The sequence below is a fragment of the Oncorhynchus kisutch genome, linkage group LG18 (assembly GCF_002021735.2).
Source record: "Oncorhynchus kisutch isolate 150728-3 linkage group LG18, Okis_V2, whole genome shotgun sequence".
Taxonomy (NCBI): Eukaryota; Metazoa; Chordata; class Actinopteri; order Salmoniformes; family Salmonidae; genus Oncorhynchus; species Oncorhynchus kisutch.
This window is the reverse complement of record NC_034191.2, coordinates 29,299,074-29,326,181: the sequence shown is the minus strand read 5'-3', so window position 1 is coordinate 29,326,181 and position 27,108 is coordinate 29,299,074. Positions and strand designations below refer to the sequence as shown.

General features: G+C 43.4%; 1 protein-coding gene across 11 annotated transcripts; it reads right to left on the bottom strand.

Annotated features, from left to right (window-relative positions):
* Positions 1-10,393: 10,393 nt before the first annotated feature.
* LOC109875549 (P2X purinoceptor 5) lies at positions 10,394-27,036 on the bottom strand. Of its 11 annotated transcripts, XM_031795750.1 has the most exons (14): positions 26,904-27,032; positions 26,510-26,681; positions 26,108-26,318; positions 22,980-23,051; positions 22,770-22,866; positions 22,571-22,667; positions 22,326-22,421; positions 21,988-22,129; positions 14,317-14,447; positions 14,134-14,227; positions 13,961-14,026; positions 12,399-12,484; positions 12,201-12,264; positions 10,394-12,159 (listed from the first exon to the last, which is right to left on the bottom strand). In XM_031795750.1, the coding sequence occupies exons 2-14, from the start codon at positions 26,656-26,658 to the stop codon at positions 12,154-12,156; spliced, it is 1,311 nt and encodes a 436-aa protein (XP_031651610.1). In that variant the 5' UTR covers positions 26,659-26,681; positions 26,904-27,032; the 3' UTR covers positions 10,394-12,153. The 11 variants fall into 11 exon arrangements, 10 of the variants coding, with proteins under 10 accessions (XP_031651610.1, XP_031651611.1, XP_031651608.1 ...); XM_031795751.1 differs by having other exon boundaries at positions 10,394-12,261; positions 26,904-27,033; XM_031795748.1 differs by having other exon boundaries at positions 10,394-12,264; positions 26,904-27,021.
* Positions 27,037-27,108: the final 72 nt, after the last annotated feature.

Below are 27,108 nucleotides of genomic sequence, written 5' to 3'. Positions count from 1 at the left end.
CTCAGCAAACTGGATGCAGTCTATCACAGTGCCATCCGTTTTGTCACTAAAGCACCTTATACCACCCACCACTGCGACTTGTATGCTCTAGTCGGCTGGCCCTCGCTACATATTCGTCGCCAGACCCACTGGCTCCAGGTCATCTACAAGTCCATGCTAGGTAAAGCTCCGCCTTATCTCAGCTCACTGGTCACGATGGCAACACCCATCCGTAGCACGCGCTCCAGCAGGTGTATCTCACTGCTCTTTTGCACACCAATATCTCTACCTGTACATGACCATCTGATCATTCATCACTCCAGTGTTAATCTGCAAAACTGTAATTATTTGCCTACCTCATACCTTTTGCACACATTGTATATAGACTCCCCTTTGTTTTCTACTGTGTTATTGACTTGTTAATTGTTTACTCCATGTGTAACTCTTTGTTGTCTGCTCACACTGCTATGCTTTATCTTGGCCAGGTCGCAGTTGCAAATGAGAACTTGTTCTCAACTAGCCTACCTGGTTAAATAAAGGTGAAAAAAAATGAAAAAAACACAAATAAAAAAAGCTCAACTGCGGGGTGAGTCTTTAGCATTGTTTGTCTTCTTGAGAGAGCTAGTGGGACCATGCAGATTCAGGACCAATCTAAAACAAATTTGAACCTTAAAAGTCCATTGAAAAATTGTGCTCCACTGAAAGAGAAATTGTTGTTAAAGACCGATGATCTGACACTGGAGAAATCAATTAAATGTATTTATAAAGCCTCTCTTTACATCAGCCGATGTCACAAAGTGCTATGCAGAAACCCAGCCTAAAACCCCAAACAGCAAGCAATGCAGATGTAGAAGCACGGTGACTAGGAAAAACTCCCTAGGAGGCAGGAACCTAGGAAGCAACCTAGAGAGGAACCAGGCTCTGAGGGGTGGCCAGTCCTCTTCTGGCTGTGCCGGGTGACAATTACAACAGTACATGGCCAAGATGTTCAAATGTTCATAGATAAATAATAATAAATAATAGTAGTCACAGTGGTTGTAGAGGGTGCAACAGGTCAGCACCTCAGGAGTAAATGTCAGTTGGCTTTTCATAGCCGATCATTCAGAGTTAGAGTCGGCAGGTGCGGTAGAGAGAGAGTCGAAAACAGCAGATCCGGGACAAGGTAGCACATCCGGTGAACAGGTCATGGTTCCATAGCCGCAGGAAGAACAGTTGAAAGTGGAGCAGCAAGGAATCATCAGGCATGGTCCTAGGGCTCAGTTCGAGAGGTCGAGAGAGAGAGACACGAACCCGAGGGCGGTGCCAACCCAGACAGGAAGATCACGTCAGAGATTCAACCCACTCAAGTGACACACCCCTCCTAGGGACGGCATTGAAGAGCACCAGTAAGCCAGTGACTCAGCCCCCGTAATAGGGTTAGAGGCAGAGAATCCCAGTGGAGAGAGGGGAACCAGCCAGGCAGAGACAGCAAGGGTGGTTCGTTGCTCCAGTGCCTTTCCGTTCACCTTCACACCCTTGGGCCAGACTCACTCAATCATTGGCCCTACTGAAGATATGATTCTTCAATAAAGACTGAAAAGATCGAGACTGAGTCTGCGTCTCTCACATAGATAGGCAGACCATTCAATAAAAATTGAGCTCTATAGGCTAAAGCCCTGCATCCAGCTGTTTGCTTAGAAATTCTAGGGACAATAAGGAGGCCTGCGTCTTGTGACCGTAGCGTATGTGTAGGTATGTACTGCAGGACCAAATCGGAAAGATACATGGGCTGGCTCCAATCTAATGCTTTTTAGGTTAGCAGTAAAACCTTGAAATCAGCCCTAGCCTTAACAGGACGCCAGTTTAGATGTTACTACTGGAGTAATATGATCTAATGTTTTGGTTCTAATCAAGATTCTAGCAGCCGTCTTTAGCACTAACTGAAGTTTATTTAGTGCTTTATCCGGGTAGCCAGAAAGTAGAGCATTGCAGTTGTCTAATCTAGAAATAACAAAAGCATGGATACATTTTTCCTGCATAATTTTTTGACAGGAAGTTTCTGAATTTTGCTATGTTAAGTAGATGGAAAGAAGCTGTCCATGAAACAGTCTTGATATGTTTGTCAAAAGAGAGATCATGGTCCAGAGTAAGGCCAAGGTCCTTTACAGTTTTTTTTTTAGAAGACTGTACAACCATCAATATTAATTATCAGATCCAACAGAAGATCTCTTTGTTTCTTGGGACCTAGAACCAGTATCTCTGTTTTGTCCGAGTTAAAAAGTAAAACATTTGCCACCTCCTTATGTCTGAAACACAGGCTTCCAGGGAGGGCAAAAATTGGGGCTTCACCATGTTTCATAGAACTGTACAGCTGTGTATCGTCTGCATAGCAGTGAACGTTAACAATATGTTTCCAAATGACATCACCAAGAGGTAAAATATATAGTGAAAACAATAGAGGTCCTAAAACGGAACCTTGAGGAACACTGGAATTTACAGTTTATTTGTCAGAGGACAAACCATCCACAGAGACAAACTGAGATCTTGCTGACATATAAGATCTAAACCAGGCCAGAACTTGTCCGTGTAGACCAATTTGGGTTTCCAATCTCTCCAAAAGAATGTGGTGATCGATGGTATCAAAAACAGCACGAAGGTCTAGGAGCACGAGGACAGATGCAAACCCTTGGTCTGACACCATTAAAATGTAATTTACCACCTTCACGAGTGCAGTCTCAGTGCTTTGATGGGGTCTAAAACCAGACTGAAGCGTTTCGCATACATTGTTAGTCTTCAGGTCTTACCTAGTGTGCATAGTGTGCATAGACAGATTAAATACTACGAGTTATGTATGCCCGCAGGCTTCTTGCCTAAACACTCCCAATGTGTGTTCCCCTTCCCCCCTGGGAACAAATGAAACACAGAATAATTTACCAATACTCTAAGTGTGAAATTTCAGTAACCACAAACACTAAATCCTATTGTCATACACATACCTCTGAAGGAGCGGGCTACAAAATAATATCAAAAAAAGTTCACTGACCACCACAACCAACACAGGACATAAAAAGAAGCTCTCCTCTCTGAGAGAAGGAACACTGGCTTTTACCAAGCTGGAGAAGGAGTTGGTACTTGATGAAACAGCTGTATCCCCTGACGAGAGGGAGGGGTCAGAGCTCCAATCAGCAATGGGGCCGACCAAAAGCTGCTTTAGGAATCCAGGAAGCTATTTCCTGAAATAGACACACATACAAACCCACAACAACACAGAAACTGGGGAACGTAACACTGCCTAACAGCTTTTTCTAAAATGTTTGAGAAGAATGAGAGATTTGATATACGCCAAAAGTTTTTTATATTTTCTAGGTCAAGGTTTGGCTTTTCAAGAGGCTTTGTTACTGCCACTTTTAGTGAGTTAGGTACACATCTGGTGGATAGGGAGCCATTTATTATGTTCTACATAGGAGGGCCAAGCACAGGAAGCAACTCTTTCAGTAGTTTAGTTGGAATAGGGTCCAGTATGCAGCTTGAAGATTTAGAGGCCATTACTATTTTCATCAATGTGTCAAGAGATATAGTATTAAAAAACTTGAGTGTCTCCCTTGATCCTAGGTCCTGGCAGTGTTGTGCAGACTAAGGACAATTGAGCTTTAGAGAAATACGCAGATTTGAAGAGGAGTCTGTAATTTTCTTTCTAATGATCATGATCTTTTCTTCAAAGGAGTTCATGAATGTATCACTGCTGAAGTGAAAGCCATCCTATCTTGGGGAATGCTGCTTTTTAGTTAGCTTTGCGACAGTATCAAACATTTATTTTAGAGTGTTATTATTCTCCTCAATTAAGTTGGAAAAATAGGATGATCAAGCAGCAGTGAGGGATCTTCGATATTGCACGGTACTGTCTTTCCAAGCTGATCAGAAGACTTCCAGTTTGGTGTAGTGCCATTTCCGTTCAAATTTTCTGGAAGCTTACTTCAGGGCTCGGGTATTTAATGTATATGTTACCCTTCCAATGAGCTTATCATATAAACTACAACGCGAAAAGTACGGTTTACTTCACATTTAATCATGTCAGCACAGGTAACAGCTGTTTACAGTTTTTCTTTAGTTTGTCATTCTTACTCTTCCCAATTCGCTTAAACGATACCCCCTAGTGGCTGGAATACAACTGTATTAAGCCCCTTACATATACCAGGGAGCTAGTTTATTATGACAAATGTTTTTTGTTATTAGGGGTGCGACAACAACTAAGGTATTACGCAAGGTTAAATTAAGTTCCTCAGTTAGGTGGTAAACCGATTGTTGTACTCTGACGTCTGTGGGTAGGCGGAGGGAGTCTGGAAGGGCATCTAGGAATCTTTGGGTTGTACAGCTTTTGATGATCCTTGGTTGGGGTCTGAGCAGATTTGTTGCGATTGCAAACGTAATAAAATGGTGGTCCGATAGTCCAGGATTATGAGGAAAAACATTAAGATCCACAATATTTATTCCATGGGAAAAAACTAGGTCCAAAGTGTGATTGTGGCAGTGAGTAGGTCCGGAGACATGTTGGACAAAACCCGGAGTCGATGATGGCTCCTAAAGCCTTTTGGAGTGGTTTGTGGACTTTTCCATCTGAATATTAAAGTCACCAAAAAGTTTAATATTATCTGCCATGACTACAAAATCCATTAAGAATTCAGGGAACTCCGTGAGGAACGCTGTATACTGCCCATGAAGCCTGTAAACAGTAGCTATAAAAAGTGATTGAGTAGGCTGCATAGATTTCATGACTAGAAGCTCAAAAGAGACGAAAACCCAGTAAAAAAAAATGAAATTGAAATTTGCTATCGCAAATGTTAGCACACACCTCTGCCTTTGCAGGATGCGCGGGGGATATGGTCACTAGTGTAACCAGAATTAAATTCATCACAGTAAATTCATCAGGCTTAAGCCATGTTTCAGTCAGGCCAATCACATCAATACTTTGATCAGTGATTAGTTCATTGACTATAACTGCCTTGGAAGTGAGGGATCTAACATTAAGGTGCCCTATTTTGAGATGTGAGATACCACAATCTCTTTCAATAATGAAAGGAATGGAGGAGATCTTTATTCCTGTGAGATTGCTAAAGCGAACACCGCCATGTTTAGTTTTGCCCAACCTAGATCGAGGCACAGATACTGTCTCAATGGGGAAAGCTGAGCTGACTACACTGACTATGCTAGTGGCAGACTCCACTAAGCTGGCAGGCTGGCACTTACTATTGGAAAACAAATGGAAGTTTCTCTCGCTGACCTACATAAACTACAGAGTGTATCTCAGGGGGCGCAGCTTCACACACTGGCTGAGGCACCAGTGCAAAATGCGCAGGAAACCATTGGGGGTGACATTGTTCTAATTGTGGCTCCAGTGGGCATGCTACAAGGGCATCTACATGTCCACCAAAGGGGCAATGCTACAAGAACTGCAACAAATACAATAATGTTGCCCGTTGTTGTCGTTCATTAGCAGCAGGACAGCGTCCAGCAGATGCAGGTCGAAGTTCACCAGTCTCCATTAACTCTGTACATGATGACTCAGTTGCGTTCAAGCAATGTGACTGCTACATTAAGGGTGTTAAAACCTCCCTGGTGATTGACACTGGAGCAAAAGTGCCACTTTTGAACAAAGCCACATATGACTCATTCTTCTTACATGTACCACTGCATAGACCAGCAGTATCCCTCAACATCTACAACCACACGCCGATCTCAGTCATTAGGACTGTCTCACTGCTAGTCTGTTACAACAACAAAACTACAGGAGCCACCCAGTTCTACGTTGCTACAGATGGCGCTAACATCCTCAGACTGGACTTATTTCATGCCCGAGGGTTCAAGCGGTCAGATTCAACTGGTGCACATGTGCAGCACTTGCCTAGACCAGTGCCTATGGAGTACTCACAACTGTTTGATGGGCTAGGTCACCTTAGAGGTTTTGTCCATGAGAGTTGAGATCTCACTGCATTCATAACACACAGGGGGTTGTTCAGGTACAAATGCATGCCATTCGGACTCAGCTGTTTCCAGAAGATTATGACTCTTCTTCTGGCAGGCATACATGGAGTGTCAATCTATCTGGATGACATTGTGGTGCACGGTGCATCACAGACAGAGCACGATTCTTGCTTGCAGCAGGTGTTTCATCAGCTCTTCGAGAACGGGGCTAGACTCAACACAGAAAAGTGTGTGTTCAGGATGTCAGACGTTGGGATTCTTGGATACAAGCTTTCCAGCCAGGGCATCACCCTCATCCTGTCCCAGTTGGAAGCCATTCTTTACCTTACCTGAGCCTCAGTCTGCAGCATAGCTGCAGTTATTCCTCAGAATGGCAATATACTACTTATAGTTTCTTCCAAACTACGCTTCGCATGGCACATGAGGGGCACCTGGGCATCGTTAAGGTGAAACAACGGTGCAGGGACACGGTCTGGTGGCAAAATATTGAAAAAGACATTGAGTCCCTTGTGATGAGCTGCACAGCATGCCTGATGAGTGGGAAATCAGGCATACCCACTCCTGCACCCCTGACACCAATGGAATGGCCATGCGATTGTCCTCTACCACCTCACAGATGATCATCCAAACACTCAAACTATTCTGTCAGTGGGGGTTGCCCAGCACCATTACGATAGACAATGGCCCCCGGTTTGTCTCAAATGATCTATCTGTGTATCTTGAAAAGCAATCGATCAAGCACACCCGGACAGCTGTGTACCACCCTCAAGCAAATGCTTGAACAGGAACCTGAAGGAAGGAATACGGCCTCAGCCTACTTGGCTGAGGGATGACCTTTTGATGTGGCTCTGAGCCTTACCCTACTCCACATCAGGGTTACCAAACACTCCACAACTGGGGTGTCTCCTGCCTCTCTGATGATTGGCAGGGAACTGAAACTCCATTTGGACTGCCTCTGCCCAAAACAAAAGAACAAGCCTGCTGCAGCAAGGCAAGCCTATGTTGGAGCAGCACAGCAACAGATTAAATAATGCTATGACACGTCTCACAGAGTGAAACCACAAAGCCTGAAGGCCCAGGACTGGGTGAGGATCAAAACTGACAACCGCCAGAACAAGCTCTCCAAATTTTAGTCCAAGCCCCTGAGATTGTAATGGCAGCTAGGGCCTGCAACATTCCAACTTCAGGGTGGATTTCCCAGTCCATGCCACCGAAAAACATCCCCACAGCATGATGCTGCCACCACCATGCACCACCATATGGATAGTACCAGGTTTTCCCTAGATGTGATGTTTGGAAATTCAGGCCAAAGAGTTTAATCTTGGTTTCAGCAGACCAGATCATCTTGTTTCTCATGGTCTGAGAGTCCTTTAAGTGCCTTTTGGCAAACTCCAAGAGGGCTGTCATGTGCTTTTTTACTGAGGAGTGGCTACTCAACAATGAAGGGGGCGGCAGGTAGCCTAGTGGCTAGAGCGTTGGACTAGTAACCGAGAGGTTGCAAGATCGAATCCACAAGGTGAAAATCTGTTGTTCTGCCACTGAACAAGGCAGTTAACCCACTGTTCCTAGGCCGTCATTGAAAATAAGAATTTGTTCTTAACTGACTTGCCTGATTGGTGGAGTACTGCAGAGATGTTTGTCCTTCTGGAAGGTTCTCCCATCTCCACAAAGGAACTCTTGGGTTCTTGTTCACCTAACGGGCCAAGGCCCTCCTCCCCCAATTGCTCAGTTTGGCAGCCAGCTCTAGGAAGAGTCTTGTTGGTTCTAAACTTCTTCCATTTAAGAATTATGGTGGTTCTTGTGGACCTTCAATGCTGCAGAAATATTTTGGCACCCTTCCCCAGATCTGTGCCTAGACACAATCCTGTCTCTGAGATCTACGGACAATTCCTTCGACCTCATGGCTTGGTTTTTGCTCTGACATGCACTGTCAACTGTGGGACCTTATATACTGTAGAAGTGTGTGCCTTTCCAAATCATGTCCAATCAATTTAATTTGCCACAGGTAAACTCCAGTCAAGTTGTAGAAACATCTCAAGGATGATCAATGGAAACAGGGTGCACCTCAGCTCAATTTTGAGTCTCATAGCAAAGGGTCTAAATATTTATGTAAATAAGGTATTTCTGGTTTGTTTTGTAATACATTTGTAGAACAGAAAAACCTGTTTTCGCTTGGTCATTATGCAAAATTGTGTAATAGATTGATGATGGAAAAAAATAATTTAATCCATTCATCCAATAAGGCTGTAATGTAACAAAATGTGGAAAAAGTCAAGGGGTCTGAACACCTTCCGAATGCACTGTACGTGTTTTTCTATCCAACTGCCCGCCTTTTTGGATTACCTGCCTTTTAGGCGCCTAACTTCCACTGACCTTATCACAAAACATTGTCATATTATTAAAGAGTTGTTAAAAAGTTAATTACTTATGTTGTAAGAGTCTGTAAGCAATTAGTACAAAAATTAAGCATCTATATTCAAGAGTGCGCATCAACTTACGCGGTAGACTCCTTATCAGAACTTGTCTCGCTGATAAGTGGTTTGTCCAGTTCATTTGGGTTGTCCATTGAGGTCCAGTCCTTTGGGTGTGGTACACTGTTGTTAGGCTTGAGGTTAGATAAAGCAAAGGGGAGGGCCGTACTGAACGGGAGGAACGGGTCTGTCCTACTCCTCCCACTCACTCGCTCACTAGACAAGAGGAATGGCATTGTTGTTGTTCTAGAATATCTATGACATATATTTGTTTTCATGTTTTTCATGATTAAAATAAAAAAGCATTGGTCATTCATTCAGAAGCATTTCATTTGTATATTATTTTGGGTGTGTAATGTACAGTGTCTATTTTGTACACACCAGCATTTTGTGCCAAATACAATTTACTCCTCAGGGTCATTAAAGTTCATCCTATCCTAATTGAAATAGTTTAATATTGATACCTGTAAGATTACTTGAATATCTTAATCTAATTCTATCTTCATATGTAGTCTATTGGTGTGCCATCATCTTTCACTAATTCAGCTAAAGAATGATAACTGAGATTTTGAAGTATGTAATAAGGTGTTACCTCACAAGTGATCAGTGACCAGACAAGAAATACATTTGCTCATTCACTTGTTTCTTGTCTAATCTTGATTCTAGAGAGATAGATTCATTGCAAAACCGTCAAGTTCATTAGCATATGATACTTTATGGTGTTCTATACTGTACCTTTCTATGTATGAGTTGCCATAGTTATTGTACTAAACCCTTACATTGCCCTAACCAACTGATCTGCCCCCAGAACCATAAATTTGCCCAATTAATGTGAGCCTATGTCTGCCAACGGCAGTGAATGTGTTTTTTGTCATTAGTCCCATAATTCAAACCCACAGTTAACAAATTAAGAATACATTTAAGAGTAATACATGTGCTGGAAGGGGTGCATCACCTGAGTGGGTTGATTCACTGATGTGGTCATCCTGTCTGGGTTGGCGCCCCCCCTTGGGTTGTGCCATGGCGGAGATCTTTGTGGGCTATACTCGGCCCTGTCTCAGGATGGTAAGTTGGTGGTTGAAGATATCCCTCTAGTGGTGTGGGGGCTGTGCTTTGGCAAAGTGGGTGGGGTTATATCCTTCCTGTTTGGCCCTGTCCGGGGGTGTCCTCGGATGGGTCCACAGTGTCTCCTGACCCCTCCTGTCTCAGCCTCCAGTATTTATGCTGCAGTAGTTTATGTGTCGGGGGGCTAGGGTCAGTTTGTTATATCTGGAGTACTTCTCCTGTCCTATTCGGTGTCCTGTGTGAATCTAAGTGTACGTTCTCTAATTCTCTCCTTCTCTCTTTCTTTCTCTCTCTCGGAGGTCCTGAGCCCTAGGACCATGCCCCAGGATTACCTGACATGATGACTCCTTGCTGTCCCCAGTCCACCTGGCCGTGCTGCTGCTCCAGTTTCAACTGTTCTGCCTTCTCATTATTCGAACATGCTGGTCATTTATGAACATTTGAACATCTTGGCCATGTTCTGTTATAATCTCCCCCCGGCACAGCCAGAAGAGGACTGGCCACCCCACATATGCTCTCTCTAATTCTCTCTTTTTTTTCTCTCTCTTGGAGGACCTGAGCCCTAGGACCATGCCCCAGGACTACCTGACATGATGACTCCTTGCTGTCCCCAGTCCATCTGACCGTGCTGCTGCTCCAGTTGCAACTGTTCTGCCTTATTATTATACGACCATGCTGGTCATTTATGAACATTTGAACATCTTGGCCATGTTCTGTTATAATCTCCACCCGGCACAGCCAGCCGAGGACTGGCCACCCCACATAGCCTGGTTCCTCTCTAGGTTTCTTCCTAGGTTTTGGCCTTTCTAGGGAGTTTTTCCTAGCCACCGTGCTTCTACACCTGCATTGCTTGCCGTTTGGGGTTTTAGGCTGGGTTTCTTTACAGCACTTTGAGATATCAGCTGAAGGGCTACATTTGATTTGATTTAAATGAAACATATATTTTTATTAGTAAAAAAAATTATGAAATATTCAAACAAATGAACAATTTAGAAATTAAATGAAATCATACATGGCCATTTTTTTTCAACCTTTATTTAACTAGGCAAGTCAGTTAAGAACATATTATTATTTATTTTCAATGACGGCCTAGGAACAGTGGGTTAACTGCCAGTTCAGGGGCAGAACGACAGATTTGTACCTTGTCAGCTCGGGGAATTGAACTTGCAACCTTTCAGTTACTAGTCCAACACTCTAACCACTAGGCTACCCTGCCGCCCCATGAAGACTACAGTTGTAACTTGAAAGTAGGACAAAGGTAAAACATAGATTAACTGTAGATGTAAACTGAAGATTATACAGGTTATCAGAAATTACAAAAAAATTGCAAACTATGTATGCTAAATCACACAATATTCAGTGATAAAACAATGGTAAAACAAATGTGATAAAACAAACTATCCATCAGTGAATAACACAAGAATAGTTCAACAGAGGAAGCCTATATGCTGTCACGCATGATGTCAAGTTTAAATCCATAAGGAGTTGCCACTTTCAGCGAGGTCGAAGGAACCCAGAACCATCTGGTTTTAAGGAGATACGGCCCACTTTTGGACGTGCGCCTCGCTGTTTACAGTCCCGGTGAAACATATAGCAAATGCCTATAGGTCAGTGGAAGCTGGTGAGGGGAGGACCAGTCATAATAATGGCTGGAACAGAGCAAATGGAATGGCATCAAACCATGTGTTTGATGTACTTTGCAAGAGGTTGCAAGATTGAATCCCCGAGCTGACAAGGTACAAATCTGTCGTTCTGCCCCTTAACAAGGCAGTTAACCCACTGTCCCTAGGCCGTCATTGAAAAAAAGATTTTGTTCTTTAACGGACTTGCCTAGTTAAATAAAGGTAAAATATTTTTTTTATACTATTCCACTGATTCTGCTCCAGCCATTACAATGAGCCTGTCCTCCCCAATTAAGGTGCCACCAACCTCCTGTCTTTCCTCGAGATTATGTTCTTGCCACAAAGTCGACAGACACCACATACTAATTTTGTTGATGTCAACTTTGTCAGAGATTCCATTATCTCTAGATAACACTAGCTAATATCTGTCTAGTAGCTAGCTATGGCACGTGCTTGCTTGCTCTTTACATTTGTTTCAATCTGGAATATCAACAAGGCAACACTCCATCTTAACTCCTCCTCCACATTTACTGCACTCTTAGAAAAAAAAGGTGCTATCTAGAACCTAACAGGGTTCTTCGCCTGTCCCCATAGGATAACCCTTTGAAGAACCATTTTTTGTTCTACATGGCACCCAAAAGGGTTCTGCCTGGAACCAAAAAGGCTTCTACCTGGACCCTAAAAGAGTATGGATTAGTTGAACAGTGAAGAGAACCTCCGACAGTTACTCTCTCTCTCCTCATGACCAGAATGTGTGGCATCCCGCTCAGGCATGTCTTCTACGTCGGTTTCTTTTGTTTTTGTATTTAACCATTACATAACTAGGCAAGGCTAAGTGAGCTGCTGCCATGATTAAACAATAAGTGATTAGGTCAGTGAGCTGCTGCCATGGTGTTAAACCTCAGGCGATGGGTCAGTGAGCTGCTGCCATGGTGTTAAACCTCAGGTGATGGGTCAGTGAGCTGCTGCCATGGTGTTAAACCTCAGGCGATGGGTCAGTGAGCTGCTGCCATGGTGTTAAACCTCAGGCGATGGGTCAGTGAGCTGCTGCCATGGTGTTAAACCTCAGGCGATGGGTCAGTGAGCTGCTGCCATGGTGTTAAACCTCAGGCGATAGGTCAGTGAGCTGCTGCTCTTCTGGGGTTTGTTTTATATCCTCTGTAGTACTGCTATGGTAAAATGGGAGAGTGAAAAAGAACATTACATTTAAACCTGTACCCTTAACACATTAATCTCCATTAGCAGAAAAAAATACTTCCAAATGTCTTGTAACTCAGACTAATATTTATTGTAAATGCCGTACTTCTTCACATTTTCAAACTTCCAGTCCTTATAGAACTCCCTATTTTTCATCAGGTAAAGAAGAATCCAGTCACAGAACCAGGCCCCCTGCAACAAAATGAGATCCATTAACAAATATAATATAATAAAATATACAGAATATACTACACTGCTCAAAGAAATAAAGGGAACACTTAAACAACACAATGTAACTCCAAGTCAATCACACTTCTGTGATATCAAACTGTCCACTTAGGAAGCAACACTGATTGACAATACATTTCACATGCTGTTGTGCAAATGGAATAGACAACAGGGGGAAATTATGGGCAATTAGCAAGACACCCCCAATAAAGGAGTGGTTCTGCAGGTGGGGACCACAGACCACTTCTCAGTTCCTATGCTTCCTGGCTGATGTTTTGGTGACTTTTGAATGCTGGCGGTGCTTTCACTCTAGTGGTAGCATGAAACGGAGTCTACAACCCACACAAGTGGCTCAGGTAGTGCAGCTCATCCAGGATGGCACATCAATGCGAGCTGTGGCAAGAAGGTTTGCGGTGTCTGTCAGTGTAGTGTCCAGAGCATGGAGGCGCTACCAGGAGACAGGCCAGTACATCAGGAGATGTGGAGGAGGCCGTAGGAGGGCAACAACCCAGCAGCAGGACCACTACCTCCGCCTTTGTGCAAGGAGGAGCAGGAGGAGCACTGCCAGAGCCCTGCAAAATGACCTCCAGCAGGCCACAAATGTGCATGTGTCTGCTCAAACGGTCAGAAACAGACTCCATGAGGGTGGTAGAGGGCCCGACGTCCACAGGTGGGGGTTGTGCTTACAGCCCAACACCGTGCAGGACGTTTGGCATTTGCCAGAGAACACCAAGATTGGCAAATTCGCCACTGGCGCCCTGTGCTCTTCACAGATGAAAGCAGGTTCACACTGAGCACGTGACAGAGTCTGGAGACGCCGTGGAGAACGTTCTGCTGCCTGCAACATCCTCCAGCATGACCGGTTTGGCATTCAGACCAGTCATGGTGTGGGGTGGCATTTCTTTGGGGGGCTGCACAGCCCTCCATGTGCTCGCCAGAGGTAGCCTGACTGCCATTAGGTACCGAGATGAGATTTTTTACTTGTTTAAGGACATTACATCAAAGTTGGATCAGCCGGTAGTGTGGTTTTCCACTTTAATTTTGAGTGTGACTCCAAATCCAGACCTCCATGGGTTGATAAATTTGACTTCCATTGATAATTTTTGTGTGATTTTGTTGTCAGCACATTCAACTATGTAAAGAAAAAAGTATTTAATAAGAATATTTCATTCATTCAGATCTAGGATGTGTTATTTTAGTGTTCCCTTTATTTTTGTGAGCAGTGTATATACCTGTATTGCAGAGGAGGCTGGTGGGAGGAGCTATAGGAAGTGGGGCTCATTGTAATGAATAGAATAAATGAAACGGATACCATTCAATTTATTCCATTACAATGAGCCCGTCCTCCTATAGCTCCTCCCACCAGCCTCCTCGGTTGTACTGATACTCAAGTCTATAAGTATAGCCAATACAAATGTCATCTTTAAAAATAATACTTACACCACCAATACAAGCTAGTCCTGAGCCTATATGGATAATGGTGGGTATGATACAGAACTTTCCAGCCTGTAGTAGAAAATAGAAGGAAGTAACAATAAGGGAATCAAAACATCAGGAAACAAAATAGATGCATTTATCCTAAAAAGCCATTAAATAATACATATTTCTCATACCTTCCCATGCACCATAATGTTGATGCGTATACCAAACACTTTGAAATGTGTTCGGTAGCTTTCTCCAGACCCAGTTTTAAAATAGCGAGCATGTCTGTTATGAGAGTACCAAAGACGTGGAAGATTAAAGTATGACTTCAAATTAAGTATTATGTGTCAACCTCGTGTGTGTGTGTGTGTTACCTGAAGTTGAATCCTGAGGACTCTCTGGACACATTAACGTCAATGTGAGTAAAGTCGTACCGTGGCTGGCATTCTGAGGGATCTCTGTCAAGGTCGCACTCCCACCCAATCAGAATTCCAATTATACCACCCTGGGGGGGGAGAGAAAAAGAAAGAAAGAGATTGTTTAAGTAAAGAAAGACAATCTCTTTTCATTTAAACCCCCCCACCCATTAAAAATGAAAAAGCAAAGATATATCCTGTACTGCATACATTTACCATACTCACCTTTCTATCTACCACATGAAACAAACCAACATCTCAAACATCTCTTCACATTTGATCATTTTATAGAACTCAAACCCTAAGGCGCGCAGAGACCACCCCATTTAACCATAGTAAAGAGTCTGTTATCCCCCCACTTTTGACCCTGTTCCTCCTTGTTAGCTAACTTTGTTGCTGAACAAACAGAAAATTCAACAAAACACATTTGGCTTTCTCCTTACTCGAATACCTGTATCCCATTATAAACATCCCAACAGTAAAAACCACCCCAACCTCTCACACAGACATTCCAACAGAGACATTAAAGGCATTAACCTGGTGCACACAAAACACATGAATCACAGTTTTTCATTTTACAGAAAAGACACCCCTGCCCGACTCCCGGTTCAATCCGTGCCAACCAGCTGTTAGTGGCCAGGGCTCCATGTAGAACCCTCCACTGGAGGTCCCCTGACCTCTTTGGTACTGGGGGTTTGTAGAGCCCCCTCCACCTAAAACCCACCATACTCTCCGCCCCACATACCTCCTGCCACTTTTTTTTTATTTTATTTTTTTATTTCACCTTTATTTAACCAGGTAGGCTAGTTGAGAACAAGTTCTCATTTGCAACTGCGACCTGGCCAAGATAAAGCATAGCAGTGTGAGCAGACAACAAAGAGTTACACATGGAGTAAACAATTAACAAGTCAATAACACAGTAGAAAACAAAGGGGGAGTCTATATACAATGTGTGCAAAAGGCATGAGGAGGTAGGCAAATAATTACAATTTTGCAGATTAACACTGGAGTGATGAATGATCAGATGGTCATGTACAGGTAGAGATATTGGTGTGCAAAAGAGCAGAAAAGTAAATAAATAAAAACAGTATGGGGATGAGGTAGGTGAGAAAGGGTGGGCTATTTACCAATAGACTATGTACAGCTGCAGCGATCGGTTAGCCGCTCAGATAGCTGATGTTTGAAGTTGGTGAGGGAGATAAAAGTCTCCAACTTCAGCGATTTTTGCAATTCGTTCCAGTCACAGTCAGCAGAGTACTGGAACGAAAGGCGGCCAAATGAGGTGTTGGCTTTAGGGATGATCAGTGAGATACACCTGCTGGAGCGCGTGCTACGGATGGGTGTTGCCATCGTGACCAGTGAGCTGAGATAAGGCGGTGCCTTCACTCCTGTTAGGTTCCTAATGCTCCTAACCTTAACGCAGAGGTTGTAGAGGGCTTTACCTCCCACATCCTCAAACTCCTCCAGGTTCAGAGTGTTAAAATCGAACAAGTCCTCCAGACCCCTTGCCAGTCTCCTGTCTCTGCCGTCATCTGCAGTGGCGGAAACATTGGTGGCCCCTCTCCCTTTGGCCGCTCAAACATCCCCCTTACAGGCTCAGACAGTGCCTCCTGGACCTCCTCCAGGAATCTCTCCAGCAGCCTAAGAGACGTTATTCCTGTTTGTTGTACCAAGACTTCTGGGGTTTTCCACCCCTCCTCTCCCAGCAGTCTCAGGTCACCCAGCCTTTGTAAACCCCCTGCCATCAGTTGCCTCTGCAGGCTGAACCGATCTCAAAGGGATGGCTGGGTTGTGGAAGATAGGCTCCACCCACAGCCCAGGCTCCACACCCCCTTCTCGTATGGGCCTTAGCAGCTGCCAGGCCCTCAGCATTGCAGAGTAAAAATCTGAGAGACCTGCTGTACTCAGCCTCTCCAGCTTCATGAGGAACACCTGCTGGTCCAACCCTAATCCGCCAGCTCTCCTCAGCAGTGCACATGCTGGCTCCCTCCAGCCAACATCAGCATGGTACAGCAGTCTCTGCACCACCTTTAGCCTGAAAGCAGCCATCCTGCTCTCCAGTTCCACCAGGCCCTGTCCTCCTTCATGAATGGTCATGTACAACACTGCTGCCTTTAGCCAGTGATGGCCCGACCAGAAGAAGTACACCAGCTTGCGTTGCAGGTCTGCGAGCAGACCGGTGAGGGGATTGAGGATAGCTAGTTTATGCTACACGGAAGATACCACCAGGTTGTTAATTATCAGCACCCTCCCTCTGACACTTGGGACAGGAGCCACCTCCACCTGGCCAGTCTTGACACCACTGCCTGTGACAGCCCCTCCCAGTTCTTCCTTACCCACTTCTCCGAGCCCAGGTACACCCCCAACACTTTAAGCCCTTCACAACCCCACTGCAAACCCCCTGGAAGTAGAGGAGGAGCCCTATCCCCCCTACTGAGCCCCCCTCCCACCTTGACCATACATGACGCCCCAGCATACAACAGCTTCACACAGATCAAAAATCTTTCCCCAAACATCACATTAAACAGATACTCATGGTCCACTCTATCAAAAGCCTTCTCTTGATCTAAAGAGACCAGTCCAAAATTCACATTAGAACCTCTCGACAAGTCCAACATGTCCCTAATTAACATCTTGCGACGAGCAATCCCGGATCCGGGAGCGTAATCATAGCCTCAAACGAATTAGCATAACGCAGCGGACATAAATACCCCTAGTAACTTTTCCTATTCATGAAATGAAATGAAATATATTCAAACACAAGCTTAGCCTTTTGTTAACAACACTGTCATGTCAGATTTTCAAAATGTGCGTTACAGCCAACGCTAGACAAGCATTTGTGTAAGTTGATCATGGCATAATGCTATGCTAGCTCTGCTGGCAGCAGGCAACATTTTCACGAAAATAAGAAAAGCAACCAAATTAAATCATTTACCTCTGAAAAACTTCAGATGCTTTCACTCAGGAGACTCCCAGTTAGATAGTGCTTTAGACTCCCAGTTTATTTAGTGCTTTATCCGGGTAGCCGGAAAGTAGAGCATGTGATCATCCTGTCTGGGTTGGCGCCCCCCCCTTGCGTTGTGCCGTGGCGGAGATCTTTGTGGTCTATACTCAGCCTTGTCTCAGGATGGTAAGTTGGTGGTTGAAGATATCCCTCTAGTGGTGTGCGGGCTGTGCTTTGGCAAAGTGGGTGGGGTTATATCCTTCCTGTTTGGCCCTGTCCGGGGGTGTCCTCGGATGGGGCCACAGTGTCTCCTGACCCCTCCTGTCTCAGCCTCCAGTATTTATGCTGCAGTAGTTTGTGTGTCGGGAGGCTAGGGTCAGTTTGTTATATCTGGAGTACTTCTCCTGTCCTATTCGGTGTCCTGTGTGAATTTAAGTGTGCTCTCTCTAATTCTCTCTTTCTTTCTCTCTTCTCGCTCAGGAGGACCTGAGCCCTAGGATGACTCCTTGCTGTCCCCAGTCCACCTGGCCATGCTGCTGCTCCAGTTTCAACTGTTCTGTCTTATTATTATTGGACCATGCTGGTCATTTATGAACATTTGAACATCTTGGCCATGTTCTGTTATAATCTCCACCCGGCACAGCCAGAAGAGGACTGGCCACCCCACATAGCCTGGTTCCTCTAGGTTTCTTCCTAGGTTTTGGCCTTTCTAGGGAGTTTTTCCTAGCCACCGTGCTTCTACACCTGCATTGCTTGCTGTTTGGGGTTTTAGGCTGGGTTTCTGTACAGCACTTTGAGATATCAGCTGATGTACGAAGGGCTATTTAAATAAATTTCATTTGAGATAGCAAATGTTCCTTTTTTCCCAAAATAATATTTTTATAGGCGAAATAGCTCCCGTTTGTTCATCATGCTTGGCTGAGAAATCGACCGGAAAATGCTACCATTACAACGCCAAATCTTTTTCAAAATTAACTCCATAATATCGACAGAAACACGACAAACGTTGTTTAGGATCCATCCTCAAGGTGTTTTTAACATACATATTCGATAATATATCCGTCGAGGCAATTGGTTTCTCATAAGAAGCGATTGGAAAAATGGCTACCTAAGTATTTTACGCAAGATTTTCTGCGGGAGACACCATGTGACCACTTGCTAAATATGCTCCCTTACGGCTATTCTTCAGTGGAAATGCATAAAAAGACGTCACAATGCTGTAGACACCTTGGGGAATACGTGGAAAACGTAAGCTCATTCGTAGCTCATTCACAGCCATATAAAGGAGTCATTGGCATAAGGCGGTTTCAAAAAATGCGGCACTTCCTGGTTGGATTTTTATCTGGGTTTCGCCTGTAACATCAGTTCTGTGGCACTCACAGACAATATCTTTGCAGTTTTGGAAACGTCAGTGTCTTCTTTCCAAAGCTGTCAATTATATGCATAGTCGAGCATCTTTTCGTGACAAAATATCTTGTTTAAAACGGGAACGTTTTTCATCCAAAAATTAAAATAGCACCCCCTAAATCCAAGAGGTTAAGAAAAAGTTGTCCGTGATTGAGCGTCCTGGTACACAATATGTTTGGTCCTTATGTACTATAGAGTCCAAATGGGACTTCAGTCTGTTAGAGAGGACTTTGGCAAATATCTTGTAATCCGCACAGAGTAATGGCACAGGCCTCCAGTTTTTAAGTTCATACAAGTCACCTTTTTTGGGCAGGAGAGTCAGAGCTCCTTGATGATTTATGTGAGATTGAGGGCATCTAGCTTAGATTGTAGGACTGTCGGGGTGTTAAGCATATCCCAGTTTAGGTCACCTAACAGAACAAACACTGAAGCTAGATGGGGGGGGCGATCAATTCACAAATGGTGTCCAGGGCACAGCTGGGAGCTGGGGGAGGGGGGGAGGGGGGGTTAGCAAGCGACAACAGTGAGAGACTTATTTCTGGAGAGATTAATTTTAAAAATTAGAAGTTCGAACTGTTTGGGTATGGACCTGGAAAGTATGACATTACTTTGCAGGCTATCTTGACGGAAAATGTTATAGTTGGGTATGGAAATCTCAGAATTTTTGGTGGCCTTCCTAAGCCAGGATTCAGACACAGCAAGGACATCAGGGTTGTCAGAGTGTGCTAAAGCAGTGAGTAAAACAAACTTAGGGAGGAGGCTTCTGATGTTGACATGCATGAAACCAAGGCTTTTTCGATCACAAACAAACAAATGAGGGTGCCTGGAGACATGCAGGGCCTGGGTTTACCTCCACAGAACAGAGGAACAGAGGAGTAGTAGAATGAGGGTGCGGCTAAAGGGTATCAAGGCTATCAAAACTGGTCGCCTAGAGCGTTGGGGACAAAGAATAAAAGGAGCAGATTTCTGGGCGTGGTAGAATATATTCAGGGCATAATGCGCAGACAGGGGTATGGTGGGGTGCTGGTACAGCGGAGGTAAGCCCAGGCACTGGGTGATGGTAAGAGAGGTTGTATCTCTGGACATGCTGGTTGTAATGGGTGAGGTCACTGCATGTGTGGGAGGTGGGAGAAAGGAGGTATCAGAGCTATGAAGAGTGGAAGTAGGGGGTCCATTGTAAACTAAAACAATGATAACTAACCTGAACAACAGTATACAAGGCATATTGACATTTGAGAGAGACATACAGCGAGGCATAAAGTAATCACAGGTGTTGATTGGGAGAGCTAGCTAAAACAACAGGTGAGACAACAGCTAATCAGCTAACACAACAACAGCAGGTAAAATGGCAATGACTAGGCAGAGAGGGTCGGATTAACTACACACAGAGTCTGAGTTCACGGCTGGGGCCGACAAATAAAAAATAAATAAACAGAATGGAGTACCGTGATTAATGGACAGTCCAGTAGGCATCAGTTATGTAGCCAAGTGATCATAGTGTCATAGGGGGCAGCAGTAGATGGAACCGGGGAGCTCCACTACGCTAGCGACACAGCGTTTAAAGTTAGTAGCGTCTGCTCCAACGGAGGCCGGATGAAGGCACAGCAGATGGTGTATTCGTCGGCAGACCAGTCGTGGTGGTGCGGCGGGGCGCCGTGTCGACAAAGAATCGAAGCCAGATGGCGAAAGAGGTATTGTGGAATTTAGTTTGCTAGCCGGGAGATGTGCCTGGCTCACGGCTAACTGGTGCTAGCTTTGTGGCAGTGGTGTTAGCCACTATATCCAATCGGTAGCAGCGGTGATCCGGTGCCAAGGTCCAGAGTTTACAGCAAGGATCCGGTCGAGTTTGTGGGGTTCGGGTGAACAGCTGAGTAGGCCGGGAGGTGGGCCTCGGCACCTAGTACCGAAGCTATTCCCCACCGTGAGTGAAAGCTAGCTGTGAGCTAGCTAGCTGTGAGGATCAGAAGTAGTGGTCCAGGGATTACGGCAGGAATCCGGCGTTGTTGTGGAGAGACAGTCCGATATTGGTAGACAAGCGATATTGGTAGACAGGCGAGTATTATCCAGGCTAAAAACAGGGCTGGTATCTGTGCAGAAGGTAAAAGCCGCTAACAATGACTAAATAGCTTGTAGCTAATTAGCTGGTTAGCTTCTGGAGATTATTGAATGTGTTCTAAAATTGAAAATAATAGTGATTCCGTATCACAATGGGTGAGGCAGGTTACCGGAAGGTATAATTTAATTTTTTTTAAATCGAGAAGAGATTGAAAATAAATTTAAATATATATACAAAAAATATGAAAAAATACAAAAGTACACGAGAGGACAAAACAAACATGTCTTCACTGCTACGCCATCTTGGATTCTACACCACCATCTCTAGCCTGACTAGGCCCAGCCTCATCTACACCACCTTCCCTGGCATGACTAGGCCCAGCTTCTGCATCTCCTTACCCCCTGCACTTTGACCTCGATTTCCCCCACTGGCGCTTGTACCCTCACCTTGTCTACGGGCTTTATGTGGGCACGCAAAGCTCTTATGCCCCAAATCCCCACACTCAAAACACCATAGACAATATGTGCTGGCAAACCCTGCATAGAGCCCTTCCCCGTGCCTCACTTTAAAATGCACATTTAGTTGTTGCTCATTGTTGTTCAGATTCCGCTAGCAATAAACCTACCAACCAAATGAGCCTTTTTCATGAACACAACCACAGCTTTGTTCATTCTAGGAGCAGAATGTATAAATTCAGCTCCTACCTGTTCACCGACCGCGAGCAGAACCTCCTCCACCTTAACTCCATTCTCAGGAACACACCTGAATCCATGCCGTATCGACAGCGTCTCCTCCGCGCTAGGCTGGGAAGCCATTGCGCACACCACACCTTCCAAACCCCAGGAAAGTTACTCTGTCCTCTTCCACCCTAACTTTGAAAAAACTGTGGATACCGCTAAAACAAATATTGCATTAACCCTCCACCATAGAAAAATACAATTGAAAGAAAAGTCCAAGAAAACAATCAATAAAGTTAGTTAGGACAGAGCCCTCTACACCAAACTTTTTTATTTTTAACTCCCAGCATGCACTGCGAGAGAGAGGAGTATTGATAGAGAAATGCTATATTATTTACATTATTTATGTATTTTGTGGCTTACTCTGTGATGGTATGGACATCGTACAGAGTATCCATTTAACTGCTTAAGGTAATTGAAAACATTATCGTCAACACCATCATCAATAACAACAACAAATAAACTTTTAAATTGTGAAAACTGACCTTCAAAGCCATGTCCTGAAAGCTGTGTCCAGTTTGGTTAACAATGTCTCCCAGACGGAATATGGGGCAGTAGGGTTCAAGAGCCTCATCGTAGCGACATTTCTTCAGATGGAATTTATCAGCCGTGTCTTGAACGTTGGCCCTGATAATTGGGTGAAACATTTCAAAGTTTTTATTTATGAAAATGCAGACAGCAAACACTTTCTGAAATATGTAATATTAACAGATTAAAAGACTCCAGCTCCAGTTTAGACATTTAAACATTTAAAGAAAACTCTGGCAGTTTGAAAACCATATGCCTGTCAATTTTTTAGGTGGTGTTAATATAGACAACTTACTTTGAGAAACTGAATTTGGGAAATCGGATGACATTTTTTATGTAGATGGTGAAGTTTTCAGCTTCTCTTAACATATTCTTGTGTTTATGTCTATCCCTGAAGGAATAAAAGGGAATGACGATTACCACTGTGGACACATGCTCATGCGTGTGTGTGCATGTATTTGCCTGTGTGTGTGTGTGTTCATGCATGTTTGTTTATGAGTGTGTATGGCTATGAAATTGAAAGTGTGTGAGTGCACTTACTGTGGTTGGCATCTTCTCTCAATGGGGCACCAGCTATATATCTCACATGTACCATTGGATTTCGCATTGTCTCTCAAGCAGCGGCCTGTCCTAACTCCTACAGAAAAGTATATTTCACAGTATGTTTGTGAGCAGACAGTATATGTAATTTCTCGTTTCAATTTGTTTGAATTCAATTTGAGTTTTCAAAGATTCCTACCATGGCCAGCTACCACCAACTCTCCCTCTGCACAGTCTTCATCTCCCTTACAGTGGCCATCTGGCACATTGGGGCTCTGTGGAACAATACCCCACAACTAGTATGGTTTAACAAATACAGACCAAATACGGACCAAATACAGAGTATATTGCCGTTTTAAAAGGGTGGTTAAAGGTGACAACATAAAGAAATGAAAGGAAATTTCCTTACCTCAGCACAGTTGCCCAACTTCTGGTTTGGTGTCTCTATAAAATTGGTAACAATGAAAAAAACTGCTTCCCCCTATAGGAAAAAATAAAGTGGTGTTAAACCAGCCTGATATCAACTGATAAGAGTAAGTGTGGCATGCAATTGCAGAAAGATGTGCATCACGAGACGTGATACATTGCATTCAATCAGCTTTAATATTGCAGATAGATTGTCACTTCCATCAATGTAATGGTCTGCATCATTTCTAATCCCCCGTATTTTTTTGTAAATATATACAGTACCAGCCAAAAGTTTGGACCCATCTGCTCATTCAAGTTTTTTTGGGGGGGTTTGAGATGGTTTGGGATGAGTTGGACCGCAGAGTGAAGGAAAAGCAGCGAACAAGTGCTCAGCATATGTGGGAACTCCTTCAAGACAGTTGGAAAAGCATTCCAGGTGAAGCTGGTTGAGCAAATGCCAAGACTGTGCAAAACTGTCATCAAGACAAAAGGTTTTGTAGAATCTCAGATATATTTAGATTTGTTTAACACTTTTTTGGTTACTGCATGATTCCATATGCATTATTTCATAGTTTAAACATTGGATTAGCTAACACAACGTGCCATTGGAACACAGGAGTGATGGTTGCTGATAATGGGCCTCTGTACGCCTATGTAGATATCCCATAAAATATCTGCTGTTTCCAGCTACAATAGGAATTTACAACATTAACAATGTCTACACTGTATTTCTGATAAATTTTATGTTATTTTAATGGCCAAAAAATGTAGTATATATATATATATATATACAGTGGGGCAAAAAACTATTTAGTCAGCCACCAATTGTGCAAGTTCTCCCACTTAAAAAGATGAGAGAGGCCTGTAATTTTCATCATAGGTACAGTTCAACTATGACAGACAAAATGAGAGAAAATAAGTATTTGGTCAATAACAAAAGTTTATCTCAATACTTTGTTATATACCCTTTGTTGGTAATTACAGAGGTCAAACGTTTTCTGTAAGTCTTCACAAGGTTTTCACACACTGTTGCTGGTATTTTGGCTCATTCCTCCATGCAGATCTCCTCTAGAGCAGTGATGTTTTGGGGCTGTTGCTGGACAACACGGACTTTCAACTCCCTCCAAAGATTTTCTATGGGGTTGAGATCTGGAGACTGGCTAGGCCACTCCAGGACCTTGAAATGCTTCTTACGAAGCCACTCCTTCGTTGCCCGGGCGGTGTGTTTGGGATCATTGTCATGCTGAGAGACCCAGCCACGTTTCATCTTCAATGCCCTTGCTGATGGAAGGAGGTTTTCACTCAAAATCTCACGATACATGGCCCCATTCATTCTTTCCTTTACACGGATCAGTCGTCCTGGTCCCTTTGCAGAAAAACAGCCCCAAAGGATGATGTTTCCACCCCCATGCTTCACAGTAGGTATGGTGTTCTTTGGATGCAACTCAGCATTCTTTGTCCTCCAAACACGACGAGTTGAGTTTTTACCAAAAAGTTATATTTTGGTTTCATATGACCATATGACATTCTCCCAATCTTCTTCTGGATCATCCAAATGCTCTCTAGCAAACTTCAGACGGGCCTGGACATGTACTGGCTTAAGCAGGGGGACACGTCTGGCACTGCAGGATTTGAGTCCCTGGCGGCGTAGTGTGTTACTGATGGTAGGCGTTTGTTACTTTGGTCCCAGCTTTCTGCGGGTCATTCACTAGGTCCCCCGTGTGGTTCTGGGATTTTTGCTCACCGTTCTTGTGATCATTTTGACCCCACGGGGTGAGATCTTGTGTGGAGCCCCAGATCGAGGGAGATTATCAGTGGTCTTGTATGTCTTCCATTTCCTAATAATTGCTCCCACAGTTGATTTCTTCAAACCAAGCTGCTTACCTATTGCAGATTCAGTCTTCCCAGCCTGGTGCAGGTCTACAATTTTGTTTCTGGTGTCCTTTGACAGCTCTTTGATCTTGGCCATAGTGGAGTTTGGAGTGTGACTGTTTGAGGTTGTGGACAGGTGTCTTTTATACTGATAACAAGTTCAAACAGGTGCCATTAATACAGGTAATGAGTGGAGGACAGAGGAGCCTCTTAAAGAAGAAGTTACAGGTATGTGAGAGCCAGAAATCTTGTTTGTTTGTAGGTGACCAAATACTTATTTTCCACCATAATTTGCAAATAAATTTATAAAAAATCCTACAATGTGATTTTCTGGATTTTTTTTCTCATTTTGTTTGTTATAGTTGAAGTGTTCCTATGATGAAAATTACAGGACTCTCTCATCTTTTTAAGTGGGAGAACTTGCACAATTGATGGCTGACTAAATACTTTTTTTGCCCCACTGTATGTAGATATTCCATTAAAAAAATATTCTGTTTCCAGCTAAAATAGTCATTTACAACATTAGCAATGTCTACACTGTATTTCTGATCAATTCGATTTTATTTTAAAGGCACATTTTTTTGCTTTTCTTTCAAAAACAAGGACATTTCTAAGTGACCCCAAACTTTTGAATGGTAGTGTATATGTTTTCCTTTATTATTTTCCCCTAACCACCCCTCCCCTAATTGGAGTAAACTGATGGACAACGACACTTAGGCTTCTACTTCCAGCTTATACAGTACATACTATATACATTTACCTTGACCAATATATTTTTCAAAAGCATCCCAGACTGACGCTTATCAATAATACCATTTTAAACCAGTTAAACAGGGCTGTCCTTTATCTCCTTCTTGTTCTACACAGTGGCTCCAGTTACACATTTTCTGGAAGCCTCATCACGATAGCTACAAATCTGAAGCTTCATATCTTCATCGCGCAACGCAAAGAGGAATACCTGGATACAGCCACTAGCCGTGGTATATTGGCCATATAACACAAACCACTGAGGTGCCTTATTGCTATTATATTGGCCATATACCAAACCCCCTCTGAGGTGCCTTATTGCAATCATACACTGTTTACCAATGTAAATAGAACAGTAAAAATGGTATACCCATGGTATACGTTCTGATACACCAATCAACATTCCGTTAAAAATTATATTTATTCTAGCAGTCAAGCACAGTGGATGAGATAGATCTTATTTCTAACATTAACATGAAATGTATTAAAGGGGATTGTGGTTAGTCTGACCTGAGGTGGAATGACATAGTCCACAGGTCCCCACACCATCCGTCCGAACTCTGATGTGTTGGTGACCGCCACTCCCTTCAGTTTGGTCATCACAGTACTCTGGATAGATTCCTCTTTGGTCTGGTAGGACTTCTTGCTCAGGAATACATACCTGTGTAGACCAGGAGGACAATATACTGCAGCAATCTCAATGGGGATAATCTGCTTAAAACTTGGAAAAAGTGGAGGTTACTGTCTGATAGGGGTTTATATTGGTTGGAATATAGTTTTACATGTTACGTTTCTGTGAACTACAAATAGATGGACTAGATTGTATTTTATTAATAACATTTCATATGCCTTTAGACTGTTATAAGTGCTTATATCTTGAAAATGTGGAAATGTATTTATTGAGACCCTTACCCTACAAGGTATCCAATGATGGATAATTGTATAACTCTGTACAAACTGCCGACTCTCTTGCTTCCTACAATTATGAATTTTCCTGTCTTGTAGTCAAGATAGGAAAGCACATTCAAAATAACTTTGCTTTTCCAGCTATTGGAAGCCATCCCACGGCGATGATACTGTAAATCTGAAGACAACAGTCGTTTGGTTATACAGCCTCTGCAACTGTTGAACCCACAGAAGCCATCCCAGTCCAGTACTTGACCAGGGCAAATAAACTACTTTGGCAAACGTTCTGTTGATTTCAGCGTAATTTCAGTGTGCTCGTGTAACACTCATTATATTCTATATATACATTTAAACTCGCATAAAAAATATGATTAAATGAGATCATAGTTTAGTTTCTTACCCTGGTCTGCGAGATTATTGAAATCTGGAATCAAGTTCAAATCTTGTCTCTACACATCAGCTTTTATACAAACAACAATGTAATGATGACATTGTTTCCCTAGGTCATATTTCAATTCAGCCAATGAGTTTCAAGGGGCATGGATTTTAAATATTTTGAAGAGACAGTTTGTGCATATATTAACAACAAAAAGCATTAACTTGAC

Coding starts and splice junctions, on each gene's coding strand:
- LOC109875549 (XM_031795750.1), bottom strand. CDS start 26,658: ATGGCTTCCAATAGCTGGAAAAGCAAAGTTATTTTGAATGTGCTTTCC. Junction 22,422..22,570: donor GAGAGAAGATGCCAACCACA/GTAAGTGCACTC, acceptor TTATTCCTTCAG/GGATAGACATAAACACAAGA. Junction 12,265..12,398: donor AAGTTTGAAAATGTGAAGAA/GTACGGCATTTA, acceptor ATTTTACCATAG/CAGTACTACAGAGGATATAA.